Raw genomic sequence first — 27,565 nt, 5'->3', positions numbered from 1 at the left:
GTATGGGTTTCTGGCAGGAGTTCTGTGGGCTGAGGAGGGGGCTGAAGTGTGGTTAGTGATATTTGTAAAAAGTGTTTCAGGAAATTCTTGACCATGGCTCCAGCTTGGCTCAGTCACAGAGGACTTGATGTTGGCAGGGTCAGGGTCTCAGACTTTTGCACAGGATCAGTGTGCCAGGCTCTAATTGGAAGGTGGGGTGCGCCCCTGTCTCACAGGGCTCTGTTCAGGTGAGCAGCCTTCAGTGGGTGTCAGCATTGCTCTCTCATGCCAGGGCACAGAACACATGGTCAGCACTGGGTCACCACTGCCAGCACGTGGTTCACGAGGAATTCTGTTCTCCTTCTTTGCCAGGAGCAAGAAATAAAAGCTGGAGAGCAGATCATCCCTGTCTTAGGCTGCTGGGCCAGAGAAGGACTTTTACCTTTGGAAATGAGGAGGGAGAGTCTGTGTGGTTTTGAGGTGCAAAGTTTTCCTCTGGCCTGTTGAGCAGCTCTGCTGGAGCAGCCTCTGACTGGAGCAGTGACAGAGAGCTGAACAGGAGGGCTAGCAGAGGTATTTCATGAAGGTGGAGTGCCTTTCTCTCCTTGGCACACTCTGGACTGACTTGGCTCTAGCAGTATGAAAAGCCACAGTACCTTTTTAAGTAAGAACTTCCATCCCCATCCTACTACCACTTCCACCATGTCCAGCCCTAAATAGGTTATTGCTGTTGCCCTCCTTGCAGCCATCAGGACCATATGCTCTGTAAAGCTACTGGCCTGCTCCATTTCTTTAGCCATTCCATGAACTTTGGTTGCTCAGGCTGTCAAGCTGCAAACCTCTCCTGTGTGCTGCTCCACCCAAAGCCACAAGTCCTGGCTGTCTTTCCCTCCCATCCAGGCGGTCCCCTGGTACTCCTGAGGTGGTGACCCTGACCAGGGCCAGCTGCCCCTCACTACCATGGCATTGTCTGTGATGGATCTCAGTGCATTTCACTGCACTGGCTGCAGGCAGGCAAGGTGCAGATGGGAGCTCCTTCCCTCTGCTGCTGTCACAGAGTCAGACCTTTATTTTTAATTTACGCCTCGGTGCATGGGCAGTTAGTTCAGAGGTGATCATTACTACAAACAACAGGAGATACGCCTCCTCTGACTTTAAATATAAAGTTCTGTATTTAGGGAAACCAGTGGTTTTTATAATAACTAGGAGAGCACTCACAGAAGGGAAGTACTGTTCATGGCTAATATAATATTGTCCATAACAGTGGTGAAAATTTTCTTTTGTAAAACTGTTTTGTTCTTTTTTGAGAGTAAAACTGAAGAGGACCTGACCAGCAATTTCTAAATTGAAAAACAAAGAGAGAGAAAAATTTTTAAAGCAAATCCTATTAAATCCATCTATTCATAAGCACGGGTCTCTTACATGCAAATATCTTATACTTAGTCACTTAGTTGCACCATTTACATACTTTCCTTCCTCCTAGTATTTTGTGCACTTAATGTAATATCCTTTACCACATGGGTGGAGGGTAAATTGCTGACTACCATTTCACTTATAAGCAGGTTCTATGGCAAAAAGTATCCCTTGAGGGTATCCTGTTGCTCATAGTTTGATCTGGCAGGACAACTTGAAACACAAATCATTTGTTACACTTGTCACATAGCAAAGTTTGGTACATATGTTTGCAAACTTGCTCAGTTCTGGCCCATTGTTTTAGAATTTTTGCATCTTTTACTCTTGCCTTGAAACATCAAAACTGAAGGAAAAGAGATGTTTAGCACGTGTCATTCAGCCAAGCATATCGCAAGATGAGGTTTTGATCTCATGATATGAGAGGGGAAGGACGACAGGCAGTGGTGCACAAGCAGATCCTGGGATTTAATGGCACTCTGTAATCAGTCTGCTGCCTTGCAGGAATGCACAAACCTCTTCGCAGGCTTCTCTTGTTGCAAGTCCAAGCTCATTCAGACAGGGCATGGGAAATGGTGAGTGGGTCAGCAGTAGTCTCAGCATTGAGTCAAGAGGTAAATCTAGTGGGATAGCTGGGATTTTAGTGTAATGCAACAAGGAAAGGCCATTGAGTTTCATCATATTCACCATTTTTGCCTTTGTTAGCCTTTCTCCCACTGTTCTGAGGCAATGGCATCAAGTAATAAAAAAGGATATAATTTTCCTGGATGAGCTGTGCTGTGTCTGCTCCCTCATTGATCCTAAAGCACCTTGTCCTGCTAAAGGACCTTCTGCCTTTCCAAGGGACGCTGAGCCTTATCAGTCCGCCTCAAAGGCACTGTTTGTTGCCCCCAGGTACTCTGACTTCTTCTTGTGCTTCATCCACATCTTCCTCAGGAGGCTGGGTGTCCCACACAGGTTGCCCCCTGTCAGTGGCAGGGAAGCTTCTGCTCCTGGTGGCAAGGACAGGTCATACTCTGTTGTCTTCCTCCAGCGGTGCCTGTGGCTAACAAATAAAACACAAAGTGTGTGCAGAGTGCTTCTCCCTGGCCCTTCCTCCCTGCTTATGGCAACCAGCCCCTCAGAACCAAGGGCTCCTGGCTGAAAAGGTGTGCCCGTGTGTAGGGGAACAGAATATAAGCAAATAAAGGTAGTATAGAAAGTAATCTTATCCCCTAAAGAGTTGCAGCTGGGTTAATTATTAAGGATTTGGAGTAGGCCTGACTTTAACAGGCCACAGCTGTAGCCAATCAGAAGAGTGTTATAAAAGAGTAAATTGGTTGGTTGAGGGGGACTGGAGTCAGTTGGCTGCTGTGAGGATAAGGAAGACTCAGTGCCTAGAGGAGCTGCCTACGAGAAACATCAAGGAGGTGTGAAACTCTGGCAACATGGAACCCTTGCAATGTAATGACAATAGAACTCTTGCAATATAATGACAACACCTATGCCTGGCTGAAACGTGTGCCCATGCCTGGCCCACCCCTGGGACCAGCAGGTCTGGAATGAGCAGGGGCTCTGTGGGTCAGGGGCTGGGATGCTGCAGCTGCCACACTCAGCTCGGTGCTCTTGTTCCCTCACTATCAGAGGGGACACTGACACAAGGGGACAGGCTACAAGTGGGACCACCCCAAGTGCATCCCCTCTAGCAGTTGCCACCCAACAAGGAGCAGGGGGATTGCCCAAGGAGAGAGCTGGGCCCTTCCACCAAAGCCCAGGGACCACGAGGCAGTGATGAGCTCCACTGGCTGAGGAGAACTTCCATCTCTGAGTATGGAGTGTGAGAACACTGTGACAATGAGTAGTTACTGTCCCTCAGGTGACAATGGTGGCATCTCAAATCCCACCCAGTCCCACATCTGGGTTAACTGCCTGGTGATGAGTGCATTTGTACTATGGTCAAGCTGTTCCTTAATTAAACTTTAAGACATAATTTTTTCCTTCAATTAATTACATTTTCTAATCACATTTTAGGGCAAATATTACAGACTTCTTAGGGGGAAAATACTTTTCTTTTGGATTATGATGATTATTTTCCCAGTGATAAAGTAGAGCTGTAATGGACACAGAGATAGCTGTATAAATGACCATGGCTGATAATAAAATCAGAGTAACCTTTAGCAATCTGTCCCGGCCTTTGGGAAGCAAGAGGCATGTCTGGAGGGTGGGAAGTGAGAGGAATGGCAGGTTTGTCTTTACAAACAAGCTGTGGGTTTGCTGGTAGATAAAAGTAGCTCTGGGAGATAAAAGAAACAATGGGAAGGATTCCACTGATTGATGAATGGAAAAAGATATTTGCTTTTACAAATAAACTTTAGGTTTGCTGATAAATGAATTAGACATTGAAAGATGAAAGAAACAATGGGGAAGAAAACCCCCTAAATTCCATAAGAATTAAAAATGAAAAGGGAGGGTTATGCATTAAAGGGAAATCTTTGGGATCAGTTGTATTGGGGAGTCTGTACCTCTCAAGTACCTCAGCCAATGGGGAAAGAGAGAAGGGAAACGTGGCTGGGAAATTAGGATAAAAAGGGAGGCTGTGTCCTCCAAAAATTTGAGAGATCCCATGGGAATGCCCCATGGCCTCTCCCTTTATTAGAACAAAGTCAGAAAGGACTCCTCTGTCTCCTTTTTGGCCATAAACCTCTGGTGTTTGTGGATTCATTTTCCCGACAGAAGGCACTTACTCTTCCGTAGAAGCGCGGTCGCGTGTGGGCGAGCCCGTGACAGCCACAGCTTTCACCGTGATATGGGCAACTGGAGATGGAGGAATCTGGGGGAGGATAGAGCACATCGTTAAGAAATGCCACTGATGAGTGGGGACAGCAGTTCATCTGAGGAAAGAGGCTGTTTTAAGGAAACCAATAAATGCTGTAAGTCTCTTAACAAGAGAAAGCAGGTTAAGGATTTGACGGCCCAACTCTCACCCACACAATTACCAGTTGCTCACGTGAATATTTTCACTTAGCTCAGCACAGGACTTGAGTGAGCCACAGTTACACCTCCCATCCAAGAAGGGACACTTGTAGGACTTTTTATTCCCTAGTTTTTGTGTTTAGCTTCCTGAGGCAGCAAGGTGTTGTGCAGAGTGAGCAGCCTGCCTCTTGCTGCTCCCCACTTCCAGAGCTGCCTGGGAAGGAGATCTCTCAGCCATCACAGCTCCTTCAGCATTCAGAGGGGTTTCCCTGTTTTGTTGTGTGCTGCTCTGTGGTGTGGGGGCACCCTGGTTATGCTCCAGTTCTGCCACGGCCCCACAAGTGCCCAATCATCCACTTCCTCCTTGTCTTATTTGATCAAAAATTGCCCACCAGAGCTGAGTCACATTTCCCCATAAACAGGTCTCTGAGAACAGCATATCCTCCAAGATGGTAAGTTTAAGTGTGAGTTGCCCAGAAATAGAAAAAAAAAAAGTCAAAAATTTGAGATGATCTCATTATTTCAGGCAATAAGCACACTTATTGATTTTACTGGCAATCCTGAAAAAAAATTCATATTATTGTCATTACCATAACTGGTCTTAAGCTTTCTAGGGCTACTACTCCTAGGATTAATCTGAGACTGGGTACATTTAGGTGTGTTTTTCAAGTATCCTAAGATCTAGAAATGTTTGAATTCACTTTTGCAAGCATCCTTTGAAATTTAACTAAGTTAATTATTAGTAGGTTCAATTAGATTCATTACACTGAATAGCATTAGTTTTAACCATCCTTGAGCATTGTACTGTCATTTTTCTTAGGTGTAGCCCAGCTATCAGCTAGCAAGCATGCTTCAGCCATCCAAAAGGGCCTCTGAAACCACCAAGTTTCAACAGCATGGTCTGGTGTTGGCCAGAAACTATTCAAAATCTTTTTTCTTTGAAAAATTTAGTTTTTATTAAATGTAGAGGCTATGAAAATTAGGGGGCCACTGTAAGACAAAGAAGTGAGGGAGAACATTTTAGTAAAGGTGAGTAATTTTTAACCAAAATATTTTTTCTGTCTATTAGAGAACACATTTTGGGAGTTTGTATGATAATTTTCCCATCAACTCTTTATTTATGTTTCTGACTTTGGAGATTATTGTGTCAGGTTGGCATTCTGGAGAAAACAAATTATTTGATGCTTGTTCCACTTAGAAATTTTTTCCCAATTTGTACAATTCCCTGAGAGACAAGAGGCTAATTTCCCCAGCTCTTGCAGGCGGCTGAGCATCCAGAGCAGGAACCTGCCTGTTTCCATCCCATCACTCTTCCTGGTTCCTGAGGGGCAGTTCTCTGTCCTGTGCCAGTCTCTGCTCCCAGCTAAGGGATCCTCTGGCACAAATCATGTTTCAAGCTTTAACAAGGGCTGTGGAATCTGCAGGTGCTGCAGCAGACTGATGTGCTGTTAGTGTGGGACATGCTGATGGGTACAAGGTTTTAATATGCATTGGTAGCTGGTCTTGCTCTATTTGCTTACCAAAGATTTTCCATCCAACAGGTGATTATAGGACTTGGATGACTCTTGTTCAGGAATTCCTGCTGTAAAGCATAAGAAACATGATATTAGGTGCAATTATCCCATTGGCACAGCTTGTATGAAAACCCTCCTTCTGTGCAGTGAAGCCCCGATATGGACGGAGCCCAGATACAGGTTACAGTCCCACCGGATTTGATTATAGCCAGAAGAGCAGAGTGACCATCTATCGTGATGTCAAAATAAGTGATTGTGGAGCTGCTGAAGTCATTCTGGAAAGTCTCTCAGCTTGCTCCTGGACTTTTCAAATGAGATGACAAGCTGCCCTTAGCAGACCAAGCTATAGTGGGAGCCCTTTCCCCCTCTGTAAACACTCACATATTTCTACAAGCAAAGAGCCCAAATGGTGCTCTTCAGCCCCCACTGCAGGTTTGACCTGCATAGGAGATCATTCTCTCCTTTCTATATTGCTGTGGGGAGTTATTTTAACCTGGGAAGAGATGTGTATTATGTCTCCCCTGTCACAGGGAGGGATTTCCACCTTTCTGCCTGTGGCTGAGTGACATCTCTCTCTCTGCTGTCCTCAGCTCTGAAGGTTACCCTTCAGTTTCAAGTAATTGCTCATCCAAAAACTTATCCATGGATAAATGCTCACTGACATTCCTGCCCACTGTACCAAGGAAATATATGAGTGAGGGATGCCAGATTTTTTTCATCCCAAAAATCTAAAAATGGCCAAATCCTCCTATTTAGCTGTGGGAATGTGGACCTTTCTACTGCTTTGACCAATGGAATATAAATAACGACAGCAAATTTGGAAATAGCCAGGGTGCTGCTTACAGTGCTGTCTCCAGCATGACTTAGCAACTGGAACTGTCTCCTCCTTCTGGGGGCAATATTTGACTGTGATAAATATCCTAACCAGCTTTCTTCTTCCTGCTCCACCCCCCTCCAGTAATTCCATTAGGTACCTTACTGTATCTCTCACGTCAAAGTTAATGCAATTACCTCCTCTCATCGTGCATATTAGGTACTGACAGTATCCAGCAAGTGGATCAGCAGGGCTTCAGCTCATGCCCATATTTTTTCTTTTTATTTAGTTTTGTTTTCTCTTACTTTGTCTGATTCTTCCCTTCAGCCCATCCCTCTTATTAGATACAGAAAATGCTCTTGCAAACTTTTAGCAAAATATCTAAGCAAAAGAAAGTCTTCATGGCTTCATGGTTTCAAGGTTTGTAGCTGCTCCCCTCAAGGCAATGGTGGCTGGATGCAGTGTGAATTCCGCTTCCAGAACGCTGGAATGGACTGTCCTGCTTTGCTGTTTGTGCAGGATTTCTGATGGCAGCAATAAACACGCTAATGGCCTCATCTGTGTCCTTTTGTTTGTTTGTTGTTGGTTCGAATTTAAACTTAATTTCTAAGTTTTGCCTACTCATTTCCCTTTCTCCCTCTATGAGACCCGTTTCCCCCTTTTCTGCTCTTCTTTTTAGATTCCTACAGCTTTTCTCTTGCTTGCACCTATCTGTCATCCTTTACCTCTCATCTCCCTTAACAGCAGAGACCAGCAGTCCCTCCTTTCTGCCTCTCTGCCCCTTGGCCATCCTTTACCCTGTAGCCAGTCCCAGCCACTCCTTCTCCTGTCCCGGCTCCAGTCCTGAAGCTCCTGTTCTTTTTTTCAGCCACATCTTGGCTCTGGTCCTGAGATCTTTTTGAGATCCTTTCCTATGGTCCCAGGCTCAGTGTCTTCTTTTCCAGTTTCCCAGGCCCCACTCTTGCCTAGTTTGTTTCTTAAAGGGATGGCTTATGTGCAGTGTGGTTGGAGGCCAGTGATGTGAGGAACATGCACCTTCATGGACCTGATTTAGAGATTTAGCACCTTTTAACATCCAAATGTCCAATTTATCTTGGAAAAACATGCCATGTGGGATTTCTTTAAAGAAATACAACTTGACTGCATCTGGATGATTTCTCATAGGAGAGCAAAAGATGTGGTTTTGGTTAGAAGGCCATCCCATGTGAAACCGCACAGCCCTGCTGCAGCTTGAGCTTTCCAAACATAACACACCAGTGTTGGAGGAGCTGAATGGCCACTCTGTTTGTGTTTACTCATCTCCTTGGTTTTGTATTGGCAAGCTCTATTTTTCCTTCACGGTTTCTCACAAATATGCTGAACAAGCTTTGGTTGCCAAAAAATCAGGTCTGTGGCTGGCCTCCAGAATGTGAAAATCCATCCCTGATGATTATCTTCTAGCTGATCCTAAGCAACTGAACAGGGATCTTATATAATAAGATGACTCAGGAAAATGCAGTAATTTAAAATTTATCTTCTCTAAAATATTGTCAGGGAGCATTTATGACTCTGAATAAAGTGAGTTTAGGACTCTGAATAAATTGAGCAATGCCACAGTCATTATCTCATTCATTCCACTGGATATTTTAAGTGTGAAAAAGGTGTATTTTATGATTGGCTTTTCGCAAATATTAAAATGAATATTATATGTGTCATGTTAGAAAGTTACGCTGTATTAATTCTCTTAAGTAGTGTGCTAAATATAGTTTTAGGTTAAAATATAATGTTAAAATAGAAACTGTGCTATGGAAGATACTTTTTTTAGAGGACTCACACCAAGATAGCAGCCACAGGACACCTAAATCTTTCAGAGAAAATGAATTTATTGCTCCATTATCAGAAGAAACTAACTTCTTTCCAGCTCGCTCAGCCATGAAGATGCTGTCAGGATTAATAGGAAGAAGTTGACACTGACCAGACAGAATCCTTTGTTTGAGAGGAATTTATGCATCATGTATGAGGTATATGAATATGCAACAAGCTATTGCTTTTAAGGGTTAATCCTCTGTTAATGTGGGTCCTTTTTGGGCTTATTTTGCCCAGAAAGAGGTACCCGGACTGTCCACAACTCTTTGTTTTTATTGTCCTAAATCTTAATTGTCCAAATTTTTATTGCTCTAATTATATTACTATTTTTACAGTAATTATAATTACTATAAAATTTTTAAAATTTTAAAACGAGTGATTGGCGTTTTTCACATCAGCCCGGAATCATCCTCCAGGTCCACAATAAAGAGCCTGCAGTCTGCACAAGTGGCAGACTGCAATATCCAAAAATGTTCTGGGGCCAGGGAAGAATGAAGGGCTTTGGTTCTGGGCTCCAGCTGTAAGAGTCCGTGTGTGGACGGGCTGTTCGGGTCCAGTCCGGCTAGCTATGAACTCCAGCCCACACAATCTTACATGGACAAAGGCAAAAGACCAGAAGGGCTCCTCTCCACGGGGGCACCAACGTCCCACATTTACTTCCAAGGTGGGAAAGAGACGATCCCCTTCCTGTGGGGGACTTTTATACCTGGGGAATGGGGGGTGGAGACAGAGAACCACATCCAATGGGATACAAGTGAGGAGGGGCGAGGGGAGGGACTGACCAGAGGAGAGACGGCACCCGGGGTACTGGGGTTGTGGGGGGTAGAATATAAGAAAATAAAGATAGTGTAGAAAGTAATCTTACCCCTAAGGAGTTGCAGCTGGGCCAATTATCAAAGATTAGGAACAGGCCTGACTTTAACAGGCCGCAGCTGTAACCAGTGAGAAGAAGAGGGCTATAAAAGAGCGGGGTGGCTGGTTGAGCGGGGAACTGGAGTCAGTTGGCTGCTTTGTGAAGGAGGAGGAGTTACTGCTCTGAGGAGGTGCCCACAAGAAAACGCCAAGAAGGCGTGGAACTTTTGCAATAAGGCGATAACAGTATGGAACCCCTGCAGTATATAAGGAGATAAAAGTATGGAACCCCTGCAATAAGATGACAACACGGGGTGAGGGAAAAACCGTGTGATAAGAGAGGGGAAGAACAAACCATGTGATATAACATAAACTGTTCAGTGCAATGTAAAGACTACTCAGTGCAAATCTCCAATCACACAGTGCGAAACAACAACTAGCTAAACGATTTAGTGCCATACAGCAGTTGTGGACTCACCAGGGTGCTGGGCAGTGCTCTTGCTGGGGCTGGCTCTGCGCTGCCCTGGGCTGCCCCGTGCCTCCTCCTTGTACAGCACTCGCAGGAGATGGTCTTGGTGGGACCGGTGCTCTGGTATGGCCACCACCTGCAGGGGACAGGCAAACACCCTGTCACACCCAGCCCTGGGGGTCAGGAGTGACAGGAATGGTAGATTTGGCTTTACAAACAAGCTGCAGGTCTGCTGGTAGGTAAAACTAGCTCTGGGAAATAAAAGAAACAATGGGAAGGATTCCACTGATTGATGAATTTGCTTTTACAAATAAACTTTAGGTTTGCTGATAAATGAAGTTAGACATTGAGAGATGAAAGAAATAAAGGGGAAGAAAAACCCCTAAATTCCATATGAATTAAAAATGAAAAGGGAGGGTTATACATTAGAAGGAAATCTTTGGTATCAGGTGTATCGGGGAGTCCGTACCTCTCAAGCACCTCAGCCAATGGGGAAAGAGAGAAGGGAGATGCCGCCAGGAAATTGGGATAAAAAGCAGGCTGCATCCTCCAAAAATTTGAGAGATCCCAGGGGAATGCCCCATGGCCTCTCCCTTTATTCAAACAAAGCCAGAAAGGACTCCTCTGTCTCCTTTTTGGCCATAAACCTCTGGTGTTTGTGGATTCATTTTCCTAACAGGTGCTCTCTCAGGGTCATGGGGGAGCTGAAAAGCTGCTTGTTCTTCCTGCTGCTCTGCTGTCATCCAAAGGGGATTTTCTCAGGTGGGGACTGTGGGATTTGTGGGATCTTGTTTGGCTCCAGCTTCTGTGCTGTGTATAGAAGTATGGGAAAATCCTGCAGGGTCTTTCTGGGACCCAGCTACTTAGTTGCCCCTTTCTGTATTCTCCTCAGGAGGCTGAAATGTGCTCCTTTCCAAGATCTACTGAATAGGATATGCCTCTGATACAGCCCAGATTAATTTTCTTATTGCATCACATCTGGGGCAACCAGTCAAACTTATGCAATGCAAACTACAAATGCTGTTTCATTATGGTCTCTCCTATTTTTAAACTTACTTACATATTGTACCTGATAAATAACTACAGAGAATACAAGGCAGAGAGGGATTGTGCTCCTAGAGATTAATTTTCACAAACATTGGCTCACACAGACAAAACTCACTGACAGCTGCAACTTTATATGAGCATCACCCCCGCTCCCTCCATCTCCCATGGTCCCTGAAAACAAGCATGAACAAAATCAAGTTCTTTTCTAACCAATTTAGACTAAGCCATGGCACTCACTGTCCTGCCACAGGCAGCTGGGGATGCCAGAGGTAATGTGAGTTTGGAAAAACAGGGATACACCTCAAAGAAGTGGATTGGTCAGGACTGTTCTCCAGGATAGTCTGGAAAGAGTTTTCTCAAGAAGATCAAAGTTCCAACAGCAGGGACAGAGTGTTTCATACTTTGTTGGTTTTTTTTTATTCTTCCCTAAAGAAGAATATGCTGCTGTCATACAGAGAGCCACTTAAACAGGGTGAAGATCCAAACCAGCCAGGAAACAAGACATGTGGCAACTATTCAGACTATTTCCTATTAGACTAACTTATGTTGGAAGACCATGAGAAAAGCAGTTAGTTGCATCTAGCTGATGACTGGCAGCTGCTGTCTACGTGTTTTAGATATAAATATAGTTATTTTTCCTCAAGACTGAGACCAAAAACTGGCCAGCTCACTATTGACATAGAAAAAACCTTAATTCTGTCTATTGCTCTGCCTTCTAACACACACTCTAGATAAATCAAGACCCTATTCAAGCATGTCCCCTCACACCAAATTGTCCATTTCCTCTAGTTAAGTTTTAATTGAATTTGCCATTAATCTGCAATGTTCTGTGTATATGACTTTTTACACAGACATAACAACATATGCAAACCCATGTTTTCCAAAACAGGAAAGAAGAAAAATCCCAACCTAACCACTTTTAATTCTTTTGTCTCCATGTACCCTCAGGAGTCTGGACAAGCCTACATTACCTAAATCCTACTGACTAGTAGGATGAGGAGCAGAAACTACCCAACAACAGGCAACAATACTTCTAGAAAAGGCAGGTAAGGCAACCAAAGCCTAATCCACAGCTGGATAGGGGTTTCCCCCAGTTTCTGTGGATTTTGACACACGGCCTATCATGCTCCATGTGCTGTAAATTACTTAAAGACATGCCCAGTGTTCAGTTAAAGGGACTACTGGTGTCCTTGAAGACAAGCACATGCTAAGGGAGGCTGCAGCTGGCTCCCAGCTCCACTCATCACAAATTTGGAGCTGCCAACAGAGCTGAGCCTCAGCATTGCTCCGATGTCTCAGAACGAGGGTGGTGCTGGTTATGAGAGGCCTCCTGTTGCTGCTTAAGCTGTTGGCACTGGCTCCCTCCCTGCTGCCCCTGGAGCAGCTCCAGCACCTCCCCATCCCTCTGCAGCAGCTCCTTCAGGCTGCACCTCCTGGGTCCACACACGGCCTGACCACACAAATCTTACAAGCTGCTCACCAGGGCATCACCCCCTTCACCACGGGGCCACCAGGAGACTCCCATCCTCAGGACTAATATGATGGACTGTGGCTAGCAGGGGTCTCTAATGACAGCCCTTGGAGCCTGCCTCGTGTGAACCGAGCTCTTCCAGCTTTCAAGGAATGCCACAAAGCTCAGCTTTCCCACCATCTCTGGAAAAGTGTCCAGTGCTCTTGGTCACACTTAGTCTTTGCAGGTGTGTGACAGAAAATGTCATCAACCCTCTGCTCCTGAGACAGCTGCAGTCACTTATTTTGCATTGTCATGGAAAGAGCATTTTTGGTAAGTAGGATGCTGGCTGCAGTCACCTCTAATCCTGAAAGTGGCTTATTTGATCAGTGTAAACCACCATGGACTTGAAACTTAACATTCTGCCTACGTGTTGCACAGTTTGGGGAAAAGAGGAGGGTTTTTATCTTGGTTAATAGCAAGAATTATTTAGGCACATTGTCTGTGTTTTTGAGATTCCTTGTTACATATGATATCAGTAATGCCAAGACACCTTCAAGCAGCAGAACCTGTATAAATAAGTTACAGTGCCATTTTCCATTACAGCTGGGGACAACAGTGCAATGTCTATAACATATTTTCAGCAGCTTTTTTTTTTTTTGCATCATTTTTTGCATGGTTGTAGCACACTTTGGGAGTTCCTTATCTCCTAATTCAAGATTTCACAGTGACTTTGGCTGCCTCACCCATTACTGTAATATGTAAAGACTTATCTAGGTCAGGAAACTAAACCTGCTGTAGCTTGGTTTTGATCTAAAGTGGAGCTGACATTTCTTTAGGGTACCTAGGGTAAAGCAGAAGGATCAACTGGGAGTCACTTTTCTTTTCTAGACATACCAGGAAATTTAAATCTGTGCAAATGGCAGAGTCAGCCAAACTATGCAGAATTAGCAAACCGCTCTCTAAAAACCTACTGTTTTTAGGACCTGTAAATCCTTTGGCTGGCCTAGTCTGTTTGCAGGACTCTGGCTCTGAAATCAGAGCCCAGCAAACTCTCTTTTTCTGGACTTTGCCATGCACATGAGAGCACTGAGGCCTGGCATACCCCCTGCTGGAATTAGCTGTGTTCAGAGGGAAGGGGCACAGAGGACACAGGGCAGTCACAGAGAGGCTCTTCCAACCATCCTAATCCTGGACTTAAAATCCCACTGCCAACCAACAATCATCCAGAAAAGGTGACAATTAAATATCTGCCTTTGGATAAAATTTTGAAACCTAGAGTGCTTGTTAGTGGAGAAAATTCCAGATTTGTAGAGTTATTTTGATGGCCTAATGCTGAGCTGATTTTTAATGTGGCAACTCTAGCATACACAGGGGTATTTTCTACTTTCTTGCAAAGTAGACAGGTACTGGTGTCCAGACAGCTCTACCCAGGGGATTTTGGGGCTAGAAGAAGAGAAGGGAAGGATCTACTACCACTGGAAATAACTCTTAATAGGGCAATAGGAACTGCAAATATACATATTGGTGAAACACTCAGCTGAAAAAAAAAAAAGGTGCTTCCTCCTTTCTGTCACCCTTCCACAGTCATTATCATGCTTTTGGGATGAGTTCTTGTATGTGATGGAAGCTACCCCCCACAGTCAGTAATTTGAATGTTAAATCACTTAATGCTACACTGCTTGAGTATTTCTGCTGCGAAAAAAGAAGGTCTGGCAGATGTCCACATTGGTTGCTATTTTTGTCCTTGCTGAGGATTAAAGTTGTGCATCCACCGCAATCACCAGAGCAGAAGATTTCATGTTAGCTGAGGCATTTCTACAGCTCTGACTGCAGGTGCAGATGTAAAAGTGAAAAATAAACAATCATTCTGCGACTTTTCTGTGGGTCCAGAAATTGGCAATCACGGCTTCCTCAGAGGCACGTCTATTCCAGTATGTGCAATTTCCTTCAGTGCTTGCTTACCAGCAGTGGCATCCCACTGAAGAAGGGGAATGTCTAAGAGTTGGCTGTGCTCAGTCAAACACTTTGGTTTGAGAGCCATCCTTGTTTTCATAGCTGGAGCTGCAGACCATTCTTCAGGCTTGGTGTTCCCACTGCTAATATGATGCTGCCTGCATCATGACTAAGAGCCAATCAAAGGACATCCTTAATTGGGGTCAGGAAAGCCCCAAAGGAAAAAAACCCCAATCCTCTTAAAATATAGCAACAAAACAGGGACTTTCTTATCTTATTTTCTTAGGCTTTTATGAGTACAGTGCTGCCACAGCAGCTGATCCAATCCAAATTACATATTAGGTGCTTCCATTTAGTAGACACAACTATCTACTGAGATTTGGGACAAGATAACAGACACAGAATTTCCTTTGATTTTGATGTAAGCCAGCTGAATTTTTTCAGCTGAATAGTTCTATGAGAAATATTGTCCAAAAAAAAAAAAAGGTAAATTATCCAAGTATTTTGTTTCATCAATTCAGAATAGTTCACTTTTGGTTTGGACTTTTCTGTTTTTATATTGCATGGAAAACAAAATATACCAAAGGTTTAACAAATGAAAGTGGGGTATCTCAAAATGGCTTATTTTGAGTAACACTCCAGCAGTCTGACTCATCTTTCTTTTGGCATGAAGAGTAATTTTGAAATCTCAGCCTGAGCTATGGGACAAGACCAACCAAACCGAGACTGTCACAATTTGGGAAAACATACACATGCAGAATTTCTACCCAAAAAATGACAGACATGTTTCTGACTCTTCCTGGGGACCACTTCAGGTGTCCTGTGATGTACCAGGATCCTGTGATCTGCTTTAATAACCAAAAGAGAGGGTGGGAGTGAATGTGATGAGGTTTTTTCCCAGTGCACAGGTAAGTGAGGTAAGCAGGAGGACCTACAGTTCTGTGGGGAGATCAGGGAATCAGGAATACAAAGAAAAGGCTCTTGGAAAATGAGGATGGATCTGGGAAGCAGGAAAGGGCATGGAAAAAGGGAAGGCCATGGAGCAAAATACTTCAGCGAAGTGCTTAGATAAGAGACAGGTCTGTGGTGAGAAGAAATGCTTTGGCAGAAGAGTCTCAAACTTGTAAGAAGTGCTTTGATATGCAGAAGAGACTGTCATTCCTGCAAATCAGCTAAAAGGATTTTGCAAGGGGTTGTGAATGGGTCAAGTGGATTTCAGGAGGGAAAACTGAAGACAAGAAACCCCACACCCTTGTGTGAAAGCAGCTGAACTTGCAAGACATTTACTCAGAGCATGAAAAATGTTCAGTTATTTTAATCTGGGGCGTTCTTCTGTGCCCTCTGCGCTGCGACTGAGGCAAGGGCAGGCAAGCACTGCTGGGACCAGGAGACGAACATGATTATTATTATTACTTGATTAACACTGATAGGATTTGGTGTGATTTGCTTACTTTTCATTCCTACATGTATCTCTGGACTTACTGTGAAGGCTGTATGGACAGTAATGAAGTTTGTGATTCCCTCCTCACATGGCCAGTGTTGGTAAGCCACTATGCTCATTTTGACTGGCTCTGCATGGCAAGACCTTTTTTTGTTTGTTTGTTTGTTTGTTGGTATTTTTTTTTCAAAGCACTTCTGTAAATGAACTGCAGCTTTACAGAAACTCCCCCTTCTGTTTCCCACCCCACTCCCTGCATCAGACATGGATGCACTTCTTCACCCTGGAAGATCTGCTTCCCATTTACCCACAGCACTTTTGAGGGTATGCACAACCAACTAGAATGTGAACAAAATAAAACAGGGAGAAGAAAGGAGATTTTTCTTACACTCTTTGCAAGGATGTGCTGTGAAGCTTTGGCTCGTCTTCGGGCAGGACTACATGCTGCAAAGAGAAGAACAGAACATGGTCAGGATGCTGTGGAGGTGGGCATGTGCCCCCCAAAGTCCTCTGTAAGAATTCACTGGGGGCATGGTGGGAAGAGGGGGGAGAAGAAAGAGTTTGAGGAAGATTCCAGCTGAAGCAATCCAAAGTCCCTTTTGATGTGATCTCAGAGACCATGCTCTGACTGCACAATACAGAAATCCATGGCCACAGGGCCACAGCCCATCCCGAGTTTCTGCACCTCTCTCTCAGGCTTCCAGAAGGAGCACTCCTCCTCCTTTCTCAGTTTTGATCTGGCCTCCCACCTGCAAGTACTTCAGGAGGAAATGAGTAGTGTATATATTTACTTGGAGACTATTATGATTTTATCTAGTTAGAGACTTTATCAACAAGCTCTAAATCCCTCATGACATTGTTTCACTTTCACTGCATGATGTCCAAAGCACAACACTTGCACTAAGCCTAATCTTTTCTTTTCCAATTCTCAGAATTACCTATTCTGTTCTTTAGCTTGGGACATTCTCCTTAGAGTCTTTGTCTCACTTTTTATTTCTTAGACCCACAAAGACACCAAAAGCATAGAACCACCAGCCAATAGACACACAAGGTGCCAGGGCCACAAGCCAAGCTTTTGTCTGAACTGAAGCAACTGGTTTTGGGTGATGGTTTTACTGGACTAAGTGAAAGCTCTTTATACTGTTGTTGTTTGAGTTAGGCTTGAAACTGGCCAGAAAGACTCTGTGATCCTCCCAGCTCTCCCTCTCATCATGTCTTCCCTTCCCTTGTGTTCAGGCTACCAGAGCTACAGGATTTAGCCACCAGTGACAGAAACAGGCTTGCAGAAAGCTGCCAAATGTGGAGAATTAACTCCAATTCTAAAGGCTGACCCTGGGGCAAGGCATGTGAATGGGGGTTTCCTATTCAGGCTGTGTGTATAATCCCAAGGCTTTGAGGAGCCAGGAAGGTTTGTCACAGGATGATGGGTGACTCCTACTCCCCAGGTGAGCTTTCCTTGATGTTGTTGGCATACATTTCACTTGCAGTGCTTATTACTGCTGTGTATTACTGTGTGCAGAGTTTTGGAGCTGTGGAAGCAGCTGGAGGTCATCCAAGGCTGCTCCTTGCTGGAGCCAAACTCCTCAGATGGCAGCAATAACAAGTGCCTGGGCTTTCCAGGGCTCTGGTACAAGCAGAGCTGGCAGTGAGACCAAAGTCACTCTTCTTAGACAGCTTATGTGTGTCTAACAGCCATCCCTCCACATCCCAGTGAGGATGTAAGTCCTGAGCCTGAGGAGCCCACTGGAGAGGAAAGTCTGGCCTGTGCTGTGCTGTGGTGAAACAGGACAGGAAAATGGGAGGGTCCCTGTGAGCTGTGAGCAGCCCCTTGCAGCACAGGGCATTTCCACACTGAGCTTGTCACAAGGAAGTTGTCTGCCTGCCTGGAGTGTGCTAAGCTGTCAGTGTGATTACAGTCTGCTCTGCACAGTGTGATGTCCTCAGGGATCCTCACTGTTATCCTGCAGGACATGTTTTATATTTTAAACCATGCTGAGTGTGGGATGAAAGCCAGACAAACATAATGAAGGTGGTTTGGGTTTTTTTAAACCTAGGAATATACTGTAAGTTGTTTTTGAAGCTGCTTCCATCACCTTTAATTCTGGAATTTCGCTGTGTGAGGGCTAAACTAATTGCTTCTAAGCAAAACACTCAAGTGCAGAAAAGTTTAGTAATGCAAGGAATTATCTTGTCTCTCTGGCACTTTAGGTATTTTACCACACAGTGTAAGGAGTACAGATTTTTAGAGATTTCTACCAGAAGCAAGTGCTCTCGTGCTGTTATAGCTGCTACCCAGCCTAGTGCAAAAGGAAAAACACATAAATGTGCCTAACAGTAATAAATTTGCCTACTTTCAGAGTACATATGATCCACAGTCCCTCATCCCCTGTTGTCTGCCAGAACGAGTGGCAAAAGGTTTACAGGGCTGAAGAAAGGCAAGGCATGAAAGGGAAATCACAGCACCAGCAAACATGCAATTACTTGAATAGGCATTGAAAGAAGGGTGAATCACAGAAGTAGCCAGAAGTGACCCACTTGGGTGGGAATACAATGACAGCAATGCAAACAGTGGGGCTGCGAGGCTGTCCCTGCAAACACCAATTTCTTCAGGGGGCTGGAGAAGGGAGAGAGGAACGAGTCCTTGCAGATGATGTACATGGATTTGCCTGCAAAAGGATGTTTGTGCGTATAGCCCAGATTTCAGGCAGCAAATACAATTACAGTGATGGTTCACTTTGTCATTTCCACTTATATTCCAAAATTAAGCAGCTGAGAGCTCATGCTCGCAGCTTGCAAGTAAAGATCTGATCTGGCCCCACGATTTGTTTTCCCTGCTTTTCCCTGCTTTCTTGTTGCTGAAATATGCAGCCATTGAGTTTAAACTAATTTGTTCAATCAAATGCAGGCTGGGCTTTGTCCGGTTCTTACTCTTCATTAGAAGCAATTAATGTTAATCATGCATTCATTTCCAGGGCATGGCTTTGGAAATGTTCCACTTATTGAGCCAGCAGACTTAAATTCAACATTCATGCACTTCACCCACTTCTAACTGCTCGCAGAACTTCATTCTCTTTTCTGTTACACAGAAAAGCCACACAGTTGCAAGCTGTCACTTTAGCAGTTACCTCATAGGTACAGCAACACCGATTCCAGAGCTCCCAATTTTGCCAGAGTAAAGATTTCACAGAGGCACAATATTGAAGCACCTGCAGGGATTAAGTCGAGAAAGCAGCAGCGAGGGCTGGGCTGCAGGCAGAGCACGGCACAGCAGAGCAGATGAGCTGCTCCCTTCAAATATTTCCCCGCTGCTAAACATCCCACCCCTCTAAAAGACAACACCACAGCCGTTGTTAGATTTTGATGTACTCACATTTGGAAGAAATCACAGTGAAAACTTCTAAATTTTCATCGCTGCAGCTGTAAATCTGGTGCATTTTCCACCTCTCCCTACTGACTGCCTTTCAGCTTCATGCAACCGCTCTGAACTTCTGGTAAATAGGTTTCACTAATCCAATCTGGCTCTGTGATCATTGTCCAGATCTACAAAGGACAGACTGATGCTGTGATCTCATCTCATTCCATATTCTTCATTGCAACATTTTCTGCTCCCATCTGCCTTTCTATGAATAATATTAACACAAAGATTTAATTTAGCTCTTGCTTAAGCCTCTACTCAGATAGGAGCATTTTATTTTACATTTGCTTTTACCAGTGTGGAGAATCCTCTGCAATAAATAGCTAATAATTAAACTCTAATCTATTGGCAAATGTTCACGGAAGTACTACAAAGATATTTGAAATAAGTTGGGTTAAATGTGTACTTTAACACATTTACCATAAAAATTTGCTCCCTACACATAATGAGGAGATGACTCTAGTATATTAAGAAAAGCATTTCATGCTTTACCTTTTCATTTCATAAACAAATACTGGAATCCTGGGTTTTTCAAAGCAAAATTTCAAAAGCAGATGCCTAAGAAAGGCAGATGTGCATAGATCTCCGTGCCCCCTACACATCTGTGGTTGCAAGGGGAGGAAAGGTGCCTGAGTCATGGATGGGTTCCTGACTTGATGGCTCTGGGGTCTAATCCCATATTTATGCACTTTGATAAATGGTCTTCTTGCCAAAGCTCTTAATTTCTTCATACTCCCATCAGAAATTGTTCCTTTCCACCTCTATGAATATCAGCCCCTCAACTTCTGGTGACTCAATGCTGCCATGGACACCCAAGACAGAAAATTTTGGCTTGCAGGCTCCAACAACTGATGTAGTTGGAGTATTTTCAAGTGTGAATAATGATATTAAATTATATCAGTCTAATGAATAGCCTTCATTACTACCACGTGTGTGTCTAATTAGCACAAAAACAAGTGCTGTCTTCTCCTATAGATGTCTGCCACCAACAGTCCCAGATGGAAAGTGCCAGTGAACATGGCCTGTCACTGTCATATTGATGAACGTTTCTTATTGGAAATAATAAATATTGGTCAGATAGACATCCTGAGCCTGGAAGCATTTTGGTTGAGTGGAAGGTGTCGCTGTTTCAAGAGAGCAGCGAGCGAAGAGAAGCTGCTGTCACTTGTCACCTCCCAGGGCAGGCTCCTGCTGTCCAGGGGCAGCAAAGCCTTTGCAGGGCTGGGGGCATTGTCGAAGCAGGCAGTGCTCAAAGCAGGCAGTGGGACGGCAATATAATCAACCTAAAGTTCAATTAGTTTTTGATTTATTGCGCCACATGTTCTGCTTGTATGACTGATGTCATTAACATCAGGCTGGGCTGGCGCATTCATCTGTGCCCGCCCGGCTGCCTCTGAAGGCGCAGGCACTCAACAGATGGGGAGCTGCACGGGTGCGAGGCAATTGTTTACCCCCCTATTGTCCCCGTGTCAAGCAATCAACCCAAATCCATTACCCACCGAGAAAAAGATCAGCGCACCGTCCATTCAGCACTGAATGGGGCAGAGGCGGTTATGCAGGAGGCTCTAAAAGCTTTCAAAAGGATAAAAAAAAATAATGAAGACCAACACTGAATAGTCCATTAAAAAAAAAGCTATAACAAATCTAACCCACCCTTTATTTCACCTTCAGATATTCAGAGTCTGATGAGAAGACAGGCAATTTTAGACCTAAGTCATTGTTTCCAAATGCTAGGTATGACCTACAGATATTTTGAAGTCATAGATGGGGTTTAACATTAGAACAAGTATTGGGTTCTTCATCCTTTGAAGGTTGGTGGGATGTGGAGACTGAAGTGAGACTCTAGAGCTGGTCACCAGCTGGCATTCACTGCATTACAAGGCAGGTAGGCTTTGGACACACCTTTACAAGGCACAGGATGGGGACAAATCACCGTACAGAGAGCTGCTGAAAGGCACTCGCATCACTTTCTGACAGAAGAATAGGGCTCAGGAGGACAGATACAATATACCTCATCTGCGATCCTCATCTGGGAATGAATTGTCCTCTGTCCATGAAAAGGAGTTTGCTTCTTCATTTTGTCCAGATCTTGCAGTGTAGTTGAGCACTATGAATGCTCAGGGTTTTGCATGAAATCTTAATGTGGCTTCAAGAGAATACCTGCACATATTGGGCTACTTTTTTCCACCTCTGTGGGAGATATTTTGGGCAAATGTCCAATGCTGGGATTAGCTATGAAATAAGTGTAATTATATCTGCAGGAAGTGTAGTGCAAAAGCTCTACTGCATGCTACCTGATAAAGAAGTGTAGGCAGTAATTTTAGACTTGGAGGAGAAGCTCTCCACAATGTCCAACCCAGGAACTGCAGAGCAACATCAGACAATCTCACATGGTATCTCCTTCCAGCTCCCTACTCACCTAGCAGGAGTCCAGTCTGTGGTGGGAGGAGAAAACCAAACAGTTTTTGAGTCTGTGAAGCTTTTTTTTTTTTTTTGTCCCCCAACCTCCATAAAATGTCTGGAGACCAGGCTCAAATTTCTTCTTCTCTACTAAAGTGAGGAATAAGCTATTAACTTAGTGCCACTGCAGCCATGAGAAGACCCTAAGAAGTTTTTGGCCTGGGATAAATCTTTGACCTAAGACTCCCAAGTGAATGTGTTAAATCCAAATTCCTCCCTGTGGGCTGTGATACAGCAGTTTGCCAAATACCCACTCTCAGTGTTGATTGTAAAGGATGAAAACATTTCCTGGTGTCAGAACAAAGTTACCAAAGGTGAACAGGACAACTCAGAAGGAAGAGGAGATGGAGAAAGAGGAGGAGAACTCCAGACACAAGAACCTGCACATGCTGTCTGACAAAACACACATCTAACCTTATCTGCAGGTCTGGGACAGGGAAAGTATTTGATTCTTGGGAATTGAGGTAGAAAGGAGGGAAAGGAAGAGAAGAAAGAATGCTTGCTGAGGCTGAAAGAAAAAAAATCCTTCAAAATAGCAGAAGACTCAGCAAACCTTGTAAAAATGGCAGAAAAATCCAGTAAACTGGTGAGATGTCCCTCTGGGGAGTTGGCAAGGGTGCTTTTTCCAAAGCTTGAATTTGTTAGGATGTATTTTGAAGAAACAAATGTAGATGCTTGTCCTGTTTACCAAGTATGCCAGAGCTGGTAAACTTGAAAGGAATCCAATTTTCAAAATATGGTCACAAAAACTGTAATTAAAACTTTCAGTTATTTAAGATGAGAATCAGAAACGTCTAGACCTTATTTATCCTGGCCTCTGTGAACAAAGGAATCACTTTTCAGTGCAGATTTCTTCCAGGGAAGCAACCTGATACTCTCAACATGTGCAAGGGGTATTGCCAAGGGATTCCCTGGCCCACAGAGGACAAGGCAGATCCCAAGGCAGGTCTCTGGCTTCTCCCTGGATCTTGTACCTTGTTGCATAAGAGGTAAATCTACTCTGTACTGAGCCACTTGAGCCTATTTCTTACTGTTAGCTGGGCAATATGATAAGGATAAACCGCAGGTATTTTTGGAATAGGATTGTGAACCAGAGGGATGCACAGATAACCATTTAAAAATAAGATGGGATAAAACTGCACATGCATACTGCAGGCATCTACTCTAAACCACTTCTGCATGATGCAATGCCAGCAGCCTTTTTTGTGGAAGGAAAATCGCTTTGTTTTGGTTTAGGGCCACAGAATTACAGCTGCAAATAACTGAAAAGGAAAACCAGCCAAAAAAGCAAACTATACAGTGAGTTTCTCATACATAATCTGTTGTTTTTCTCTGAATGAAAGGAATAGACAGACACACACACTATCAGTAACTTCACCTCACACTTGTAGCAGACAGCAAAACTAGTTCAAAATTGAAGTAGCACTGCACGGCTTAAAGGTGAATTTTCAAACATAACATGTGAATTTGCATCTGTCTAGGAGCTGCTGTAACAAATTTTTCCTTAATGGGAATAAGATTGAGGCATTCAAAAACATTTTGAATTTTAAATTCTCTACAGGGAACCAGGAGAGAGAGATGCAAGAGCTCTGCAGTTTGAAAAGATGAGTGCACAAGTTTCTCTGCTAATCAGGAAAGGAAATACCAGCCAGACCTGGAAGCCAGGCTGAAAGCATCCCCCCACTAGTTACAGAAAGATATTGCAGAATGATGAAAAAAAGAAGAGAAAGACAAAAAAAGGGGAAAAAAACCCCCAACCTGGTTGGCTTCTCTTGTAAAAGTTACATATAGATAACTGGGCATTCACAAATTTGACCTAAGCTTGTGAAATACACTTGAGTAGGTCCATATGATGATTAGGTAGAAACACAATGCCCAGCACCACAAGGTTCCAGTCCCACAGAGCTTGTGCCAGCAGCAGGGATTGCACTAAGCCAGTATTAAAGCTAGGGCCAGGTTGAGCACGTGGAGGCTTAACAAGCTTTCATATACTGGTCATGTACTGGTAATCCACAGAAAGCATTAAAAATGTCAACAAAGGAGCGATATGTCCAAACCAGGCTGTGACAACAATAGCTCATTAAGATGCTAATCTGGAACTACATTTGTCCTGGATTTATTAATTTTTCAAGCCAATTGATTAGTGAGGTCTTTATTCCCTTGATAAGCCACAATGATTTTTAGATAGGGTTCTTTCACTCCCAATTTTTTCCTTTAAAACATTTAAAGATTATCTTGACTATTGGCTCCTGCTAGACAAGCACATTAATCAAAGCTTGTTCTGTGGTTCCTGGATTTAGGCAGTAGTAGCCCTCTTGCTGCAACTGCATTCTGTGTCTTGCACCATATGCAGTAAAATCTGCTGTTGGGTAACCAGGCACAAAATACTCAGGATTTCTCCAATGGATAAGTCTAAAGAGTAAGGCAACCTGAACTGTCATCTTACATATCTCGTGTGTCCTCACACAGCCATCAAGCTCCTTTTGCCACATGCAATACATGTGCTCCAGTGGGGATGAAAGGTCTTTGGAGGGTATCAGATGGCATTGCCTCCTCTGGCTTAAGCTCTGTGTGAAAATGAGATTAAATTTAAAACAAGGACCATAGTTATTTGGGCTAGAGACCATAGAACTAGCAACTTAGAAAATAGGAAGTAGAAGCTGCACTAAAGGCTCAAAAGCAGATCAGATTTATGAGTCCCTTTTTGATCCAGACTCAAGTTATCTGAGTGAAGAAGTAGGGTAGCATAGGAGTTGGCTCTGTGACAGAGCAGGCTTCAGAATTGCTGTGCCTTTGATATGTGATTATTCTGAGGTATCTTTTGTGCAACCAGTACATCAAATGACCATAGAGCACACAGGTAAGAGCCTGGAGGGGGGGAACTCTGATGCCAATTATCCTGAAACAGTTTTTGCTGAGATGAGGCAACTGATCTGATCTCCCTGCTGGTTTGGTCTTTGTCCTCTCCGCTGACGCTGCCAGTATGGGTGTCAAAGATCTTCTGCTGTAAGCACTTGACTTGTTTGTAGGAATCTGATTAAAGTAGATCACCTCAGATAACAAGAGGAATTAATGCTGCAAATACATAGGAGAGGATTTTCAAGCTTATAAGCTACAGAGAGGTCAGTACTTTTAAAGTCACGCAGCAGCCTCTGAGATCTCTGATTTTCGCAGAACTCATGATCTTTACATGTCCTTTTCCTTTATCCTGTTAGCCTTTACACTTAAGCACTTCCCTTTATTACTTCAGTTTTACCTGTAATCTGTTCATTTGCTCTGTCCACTACTAGGAAAGTACTGTACAGAGCTAACCCCGGGAGAAAAAAAACCCAAAAGGGAACAGGAAAGAGTTTTTGTGGGCCTTGCTATGGATGTGGCACCTAATAACTACACAAGTCTAGATTCCTCATCCTTCAGGTTTTTACAACATTTTTAAAATGCATATTCTTGTCTTAGACGTCCCCCTGAAGTCTGATCCTCTCGACTCCTAGACTCCTACATCCTAGCACTCCAGCTTTTTCTCTCTGCAATGTGTAACCACGTTATGTACTCAGGCTCAACATCTCAGCTGTGAACAACTGTACTCACATGTCTGCCAGTTTTTCCCAAAGCCTGCCTTGCTGTGTGCATGCTGATGTGCCTGCTGAAGGACATACTCAGACCTTTAGTGCCTGTCAGCCAACCCTCTGCTGCCTTTGTTGGGCACCTTGGTGTTTTTAGCTCGGCTCTGCTGGGTAGGCCCCTGAATTAGGCTTTAGGGTTGGTGACATTATAATTTCTGACATGAGAAGTCACAAAGAGTTACTTTACAATCAGAACTGCCTGCCAGCTTTCTGCTCAGTTTTACTAACTGAGGAGTCCTAACCTCAGATCTTCCATTTAAAATACAAGTACAGTAGGTGTGAAGTGCATTAGCTTCACCAGACCAAGAACTAAACCTGGGAGATGACTACAGGAAAGCTGTGGGACGTGACATTCCAGGATGTCCTAAATGCAAGTGGTGACACTGTGAGTGTGCCTGAATGAGACCTATGTGCTCCAGAGGCTGCAGCCCTCCAGAAGGGAACATGGAGGTGCCACCACTCACAGGACAGCACCAGCACAGCTTCACCCCCTCCTGGAGAGAGCCTGATTCCCTGAAACACAGAGGCTCTGAGATTTTAGCAGTGCAAGGCAAATGAAATGCAGGCTGTTGATATTAATTCCCATTTTTCGCTGCTTGGATAAGCACACAGTGACAGCTTTCACAAGGCAGGAACTTGGCCACTGGAAAATGGATTATGACCACCGACTGCTGCACATGAACTACTGAGCAATCATCCAGTGGCCACTGGTGAGACACCATAGGTCTGTGCTGGTGACCTAGGAGTGAAATTACTTTCTTTGTCTGTCTGAATCCTCAAAGCATTCAGACCCTGATCAGGGGGGTTGTTCTTATCTAAACCACCATTAATCTTCCTTAAGGTGAAAAGGTCAGAAGAGCAAGTTATTCAATGCTGGCTGTTGGCTTTTTTTAAAGGCCAGCAAAAAGGCTTTTTTATTCCCAATGCTGTCTTAAAACATACAGCAACACTTAAACATCCAAATTTTCACAGTCATTTTCTGAAAGTGATGTCAGCTTTTAGATAAATGACAAAGACCATACACAGTGTCAGCCCCCCACAGCTGTGTCCATAGCCATAACAACAATGCCACACAATGTTGTCCTTAAATCCCATAAAAGGAAGAAACAATGCCAGAGAATGAAGCCATGGCATATTGGAGCTGCTGACAATCAGCCTTTAACATGTGTTATCCATTTGACTGCAGGTGTAAATCAGCATTTCAATGTCAACTTGCTAATTTAAGGCTCTATGGTCAAACACCCAGAAAAAGCACAAGTGCACTGTTAAAGTAGGTCGAAGTCACTGCAAGTCAGGGAACACAGAGGAAAGGTTCCCCTTCAAGAAACCATTCTGGGCTATGAGATATATATTTCATGATGAAGCAATATTAGATTAAATTAAACATTTAATGGGAGCTCAGACTACAGTGTCAGCACACCCAATATTCCTTTGCTGCTCAGTTGACCTTGGTGGTGAATGTGCTGCCCGTGTTTGTGGCTGAGGAACCAAGCTGTGTGGCTCTACAGGGTGACACAAATTAACACGTGAATTATCTCCAGAGGACACAAGTCTCATTTCCTCTGCCTTCACTTAACTATGCCACCACATGGATGTAAATTAATTTTCCCCGTTAGTTCCCATGTTCAGAGAAATAAGGAAAATATCTGCTGCCATTTGTTGTACTTAAGAGTTCTCTGAAAATGCGGTACATGTGATTTTTCAATAGAAACCAAAGTCTGAAAGTATTTTTTCATCTTCCTCCGTATTACTAGGAAAGCAGTTAACTTAAGAACCTGATTAACATTCTATTGAGCTGTGTCAAATGGTTCTTCCTCTTTGTTTTTGGCTGGACAACATTTTCTACCCACTCACTTGTGGCAGCTGTTTCAGTACTATGGGGCAAAAAAGAAACTGAATGACATTTTAGTGGGTTAATGGAAGACTAGAACTGGCCAAGTATAAAACTGCATTCAGAAATGTTGCATCTGAGGGAACTGTAGCCTTCCTAATGATAACCCAGGTGTGGAGTTTTTTTTTTTCGGTCTCACTTGCTTTGAGAAATCCAGAGCAAACAGCAGAAGCTTCTGCTTATTCTCATGGACCACTACACTTAAAAATTCTGCACCAAGCATTTTTTGACCCACAGACCCTATGTGATTTCTCATACATACACTACAGGTAAACAGAAGGGCTGAAAAATAGGCATGTGCAAAGAGAGCTGAGACCTCTGCAAATTTGGTCACTGACAGTCTCACAACACCATTGTTTAGGGAATCTCTTCTCCTACAGGTGGCCAGGTGGTGTGTCAAGGATTAACTCAGATCTCCAGGCAGGATTAGCAGAGATGGCTAGGTGTGGG

At 43.8% G+C, this 27,565-nt stretch overlaps 1 protein-coding gene across 1 annotated transcript; it reads right to left on the bottom strand.

Annotated features, from left to right (window-relative positions):
- Positions 1 to 1,677: 1,677 nt before the first annotated feature.
- VXN (vexin) lies at positions 1,678 to 19,230 on the bottom strand. Its single transcript, XM_030943344.1, has 6 exons — positions 19,097 to 19,230; positions 16,115 to 16,170; positions 9,845 to 9,971; positions 5,862 to 5,920; positions 4,113 to 4,198; positions 1,678 to 2,434 (listed from the first exon to the last, which is right to left on the bottom strand). The coding sequence occupies exons 1-6, from the start codon at positions 19,158 to 19,160 to the stop codon at positions 2,248 to 2,250; spliced, it is 579 nt and encodes a 192-aa protein (XP_030799204.1). The 5' UTR covers positions 19,161 to 19,230; the 3' UTR covers positions 1,678 to 2,247.
- Positions 19,231 to 27,565: the final 8,335 nt, after the last annotated feature.

This window comes from Camarhynchus parvulus, chromosome 2, assembly GCF_901933205.1.
Source record: "Camarhynchus parvulus chromosome 2, STF_HiC, whole genome shotgun sequence".
Classification (NCBI taxonomy): domain Eukaryota; kingdom Metazoa; phylum Chordata; class Aves; order Passeriformes; family Thraupidae; genus Camarhynchus; species Camarhynchus parvulus.
This window is presented reverse-complemented; position numbering and strand designations above follow the sequence as displayed.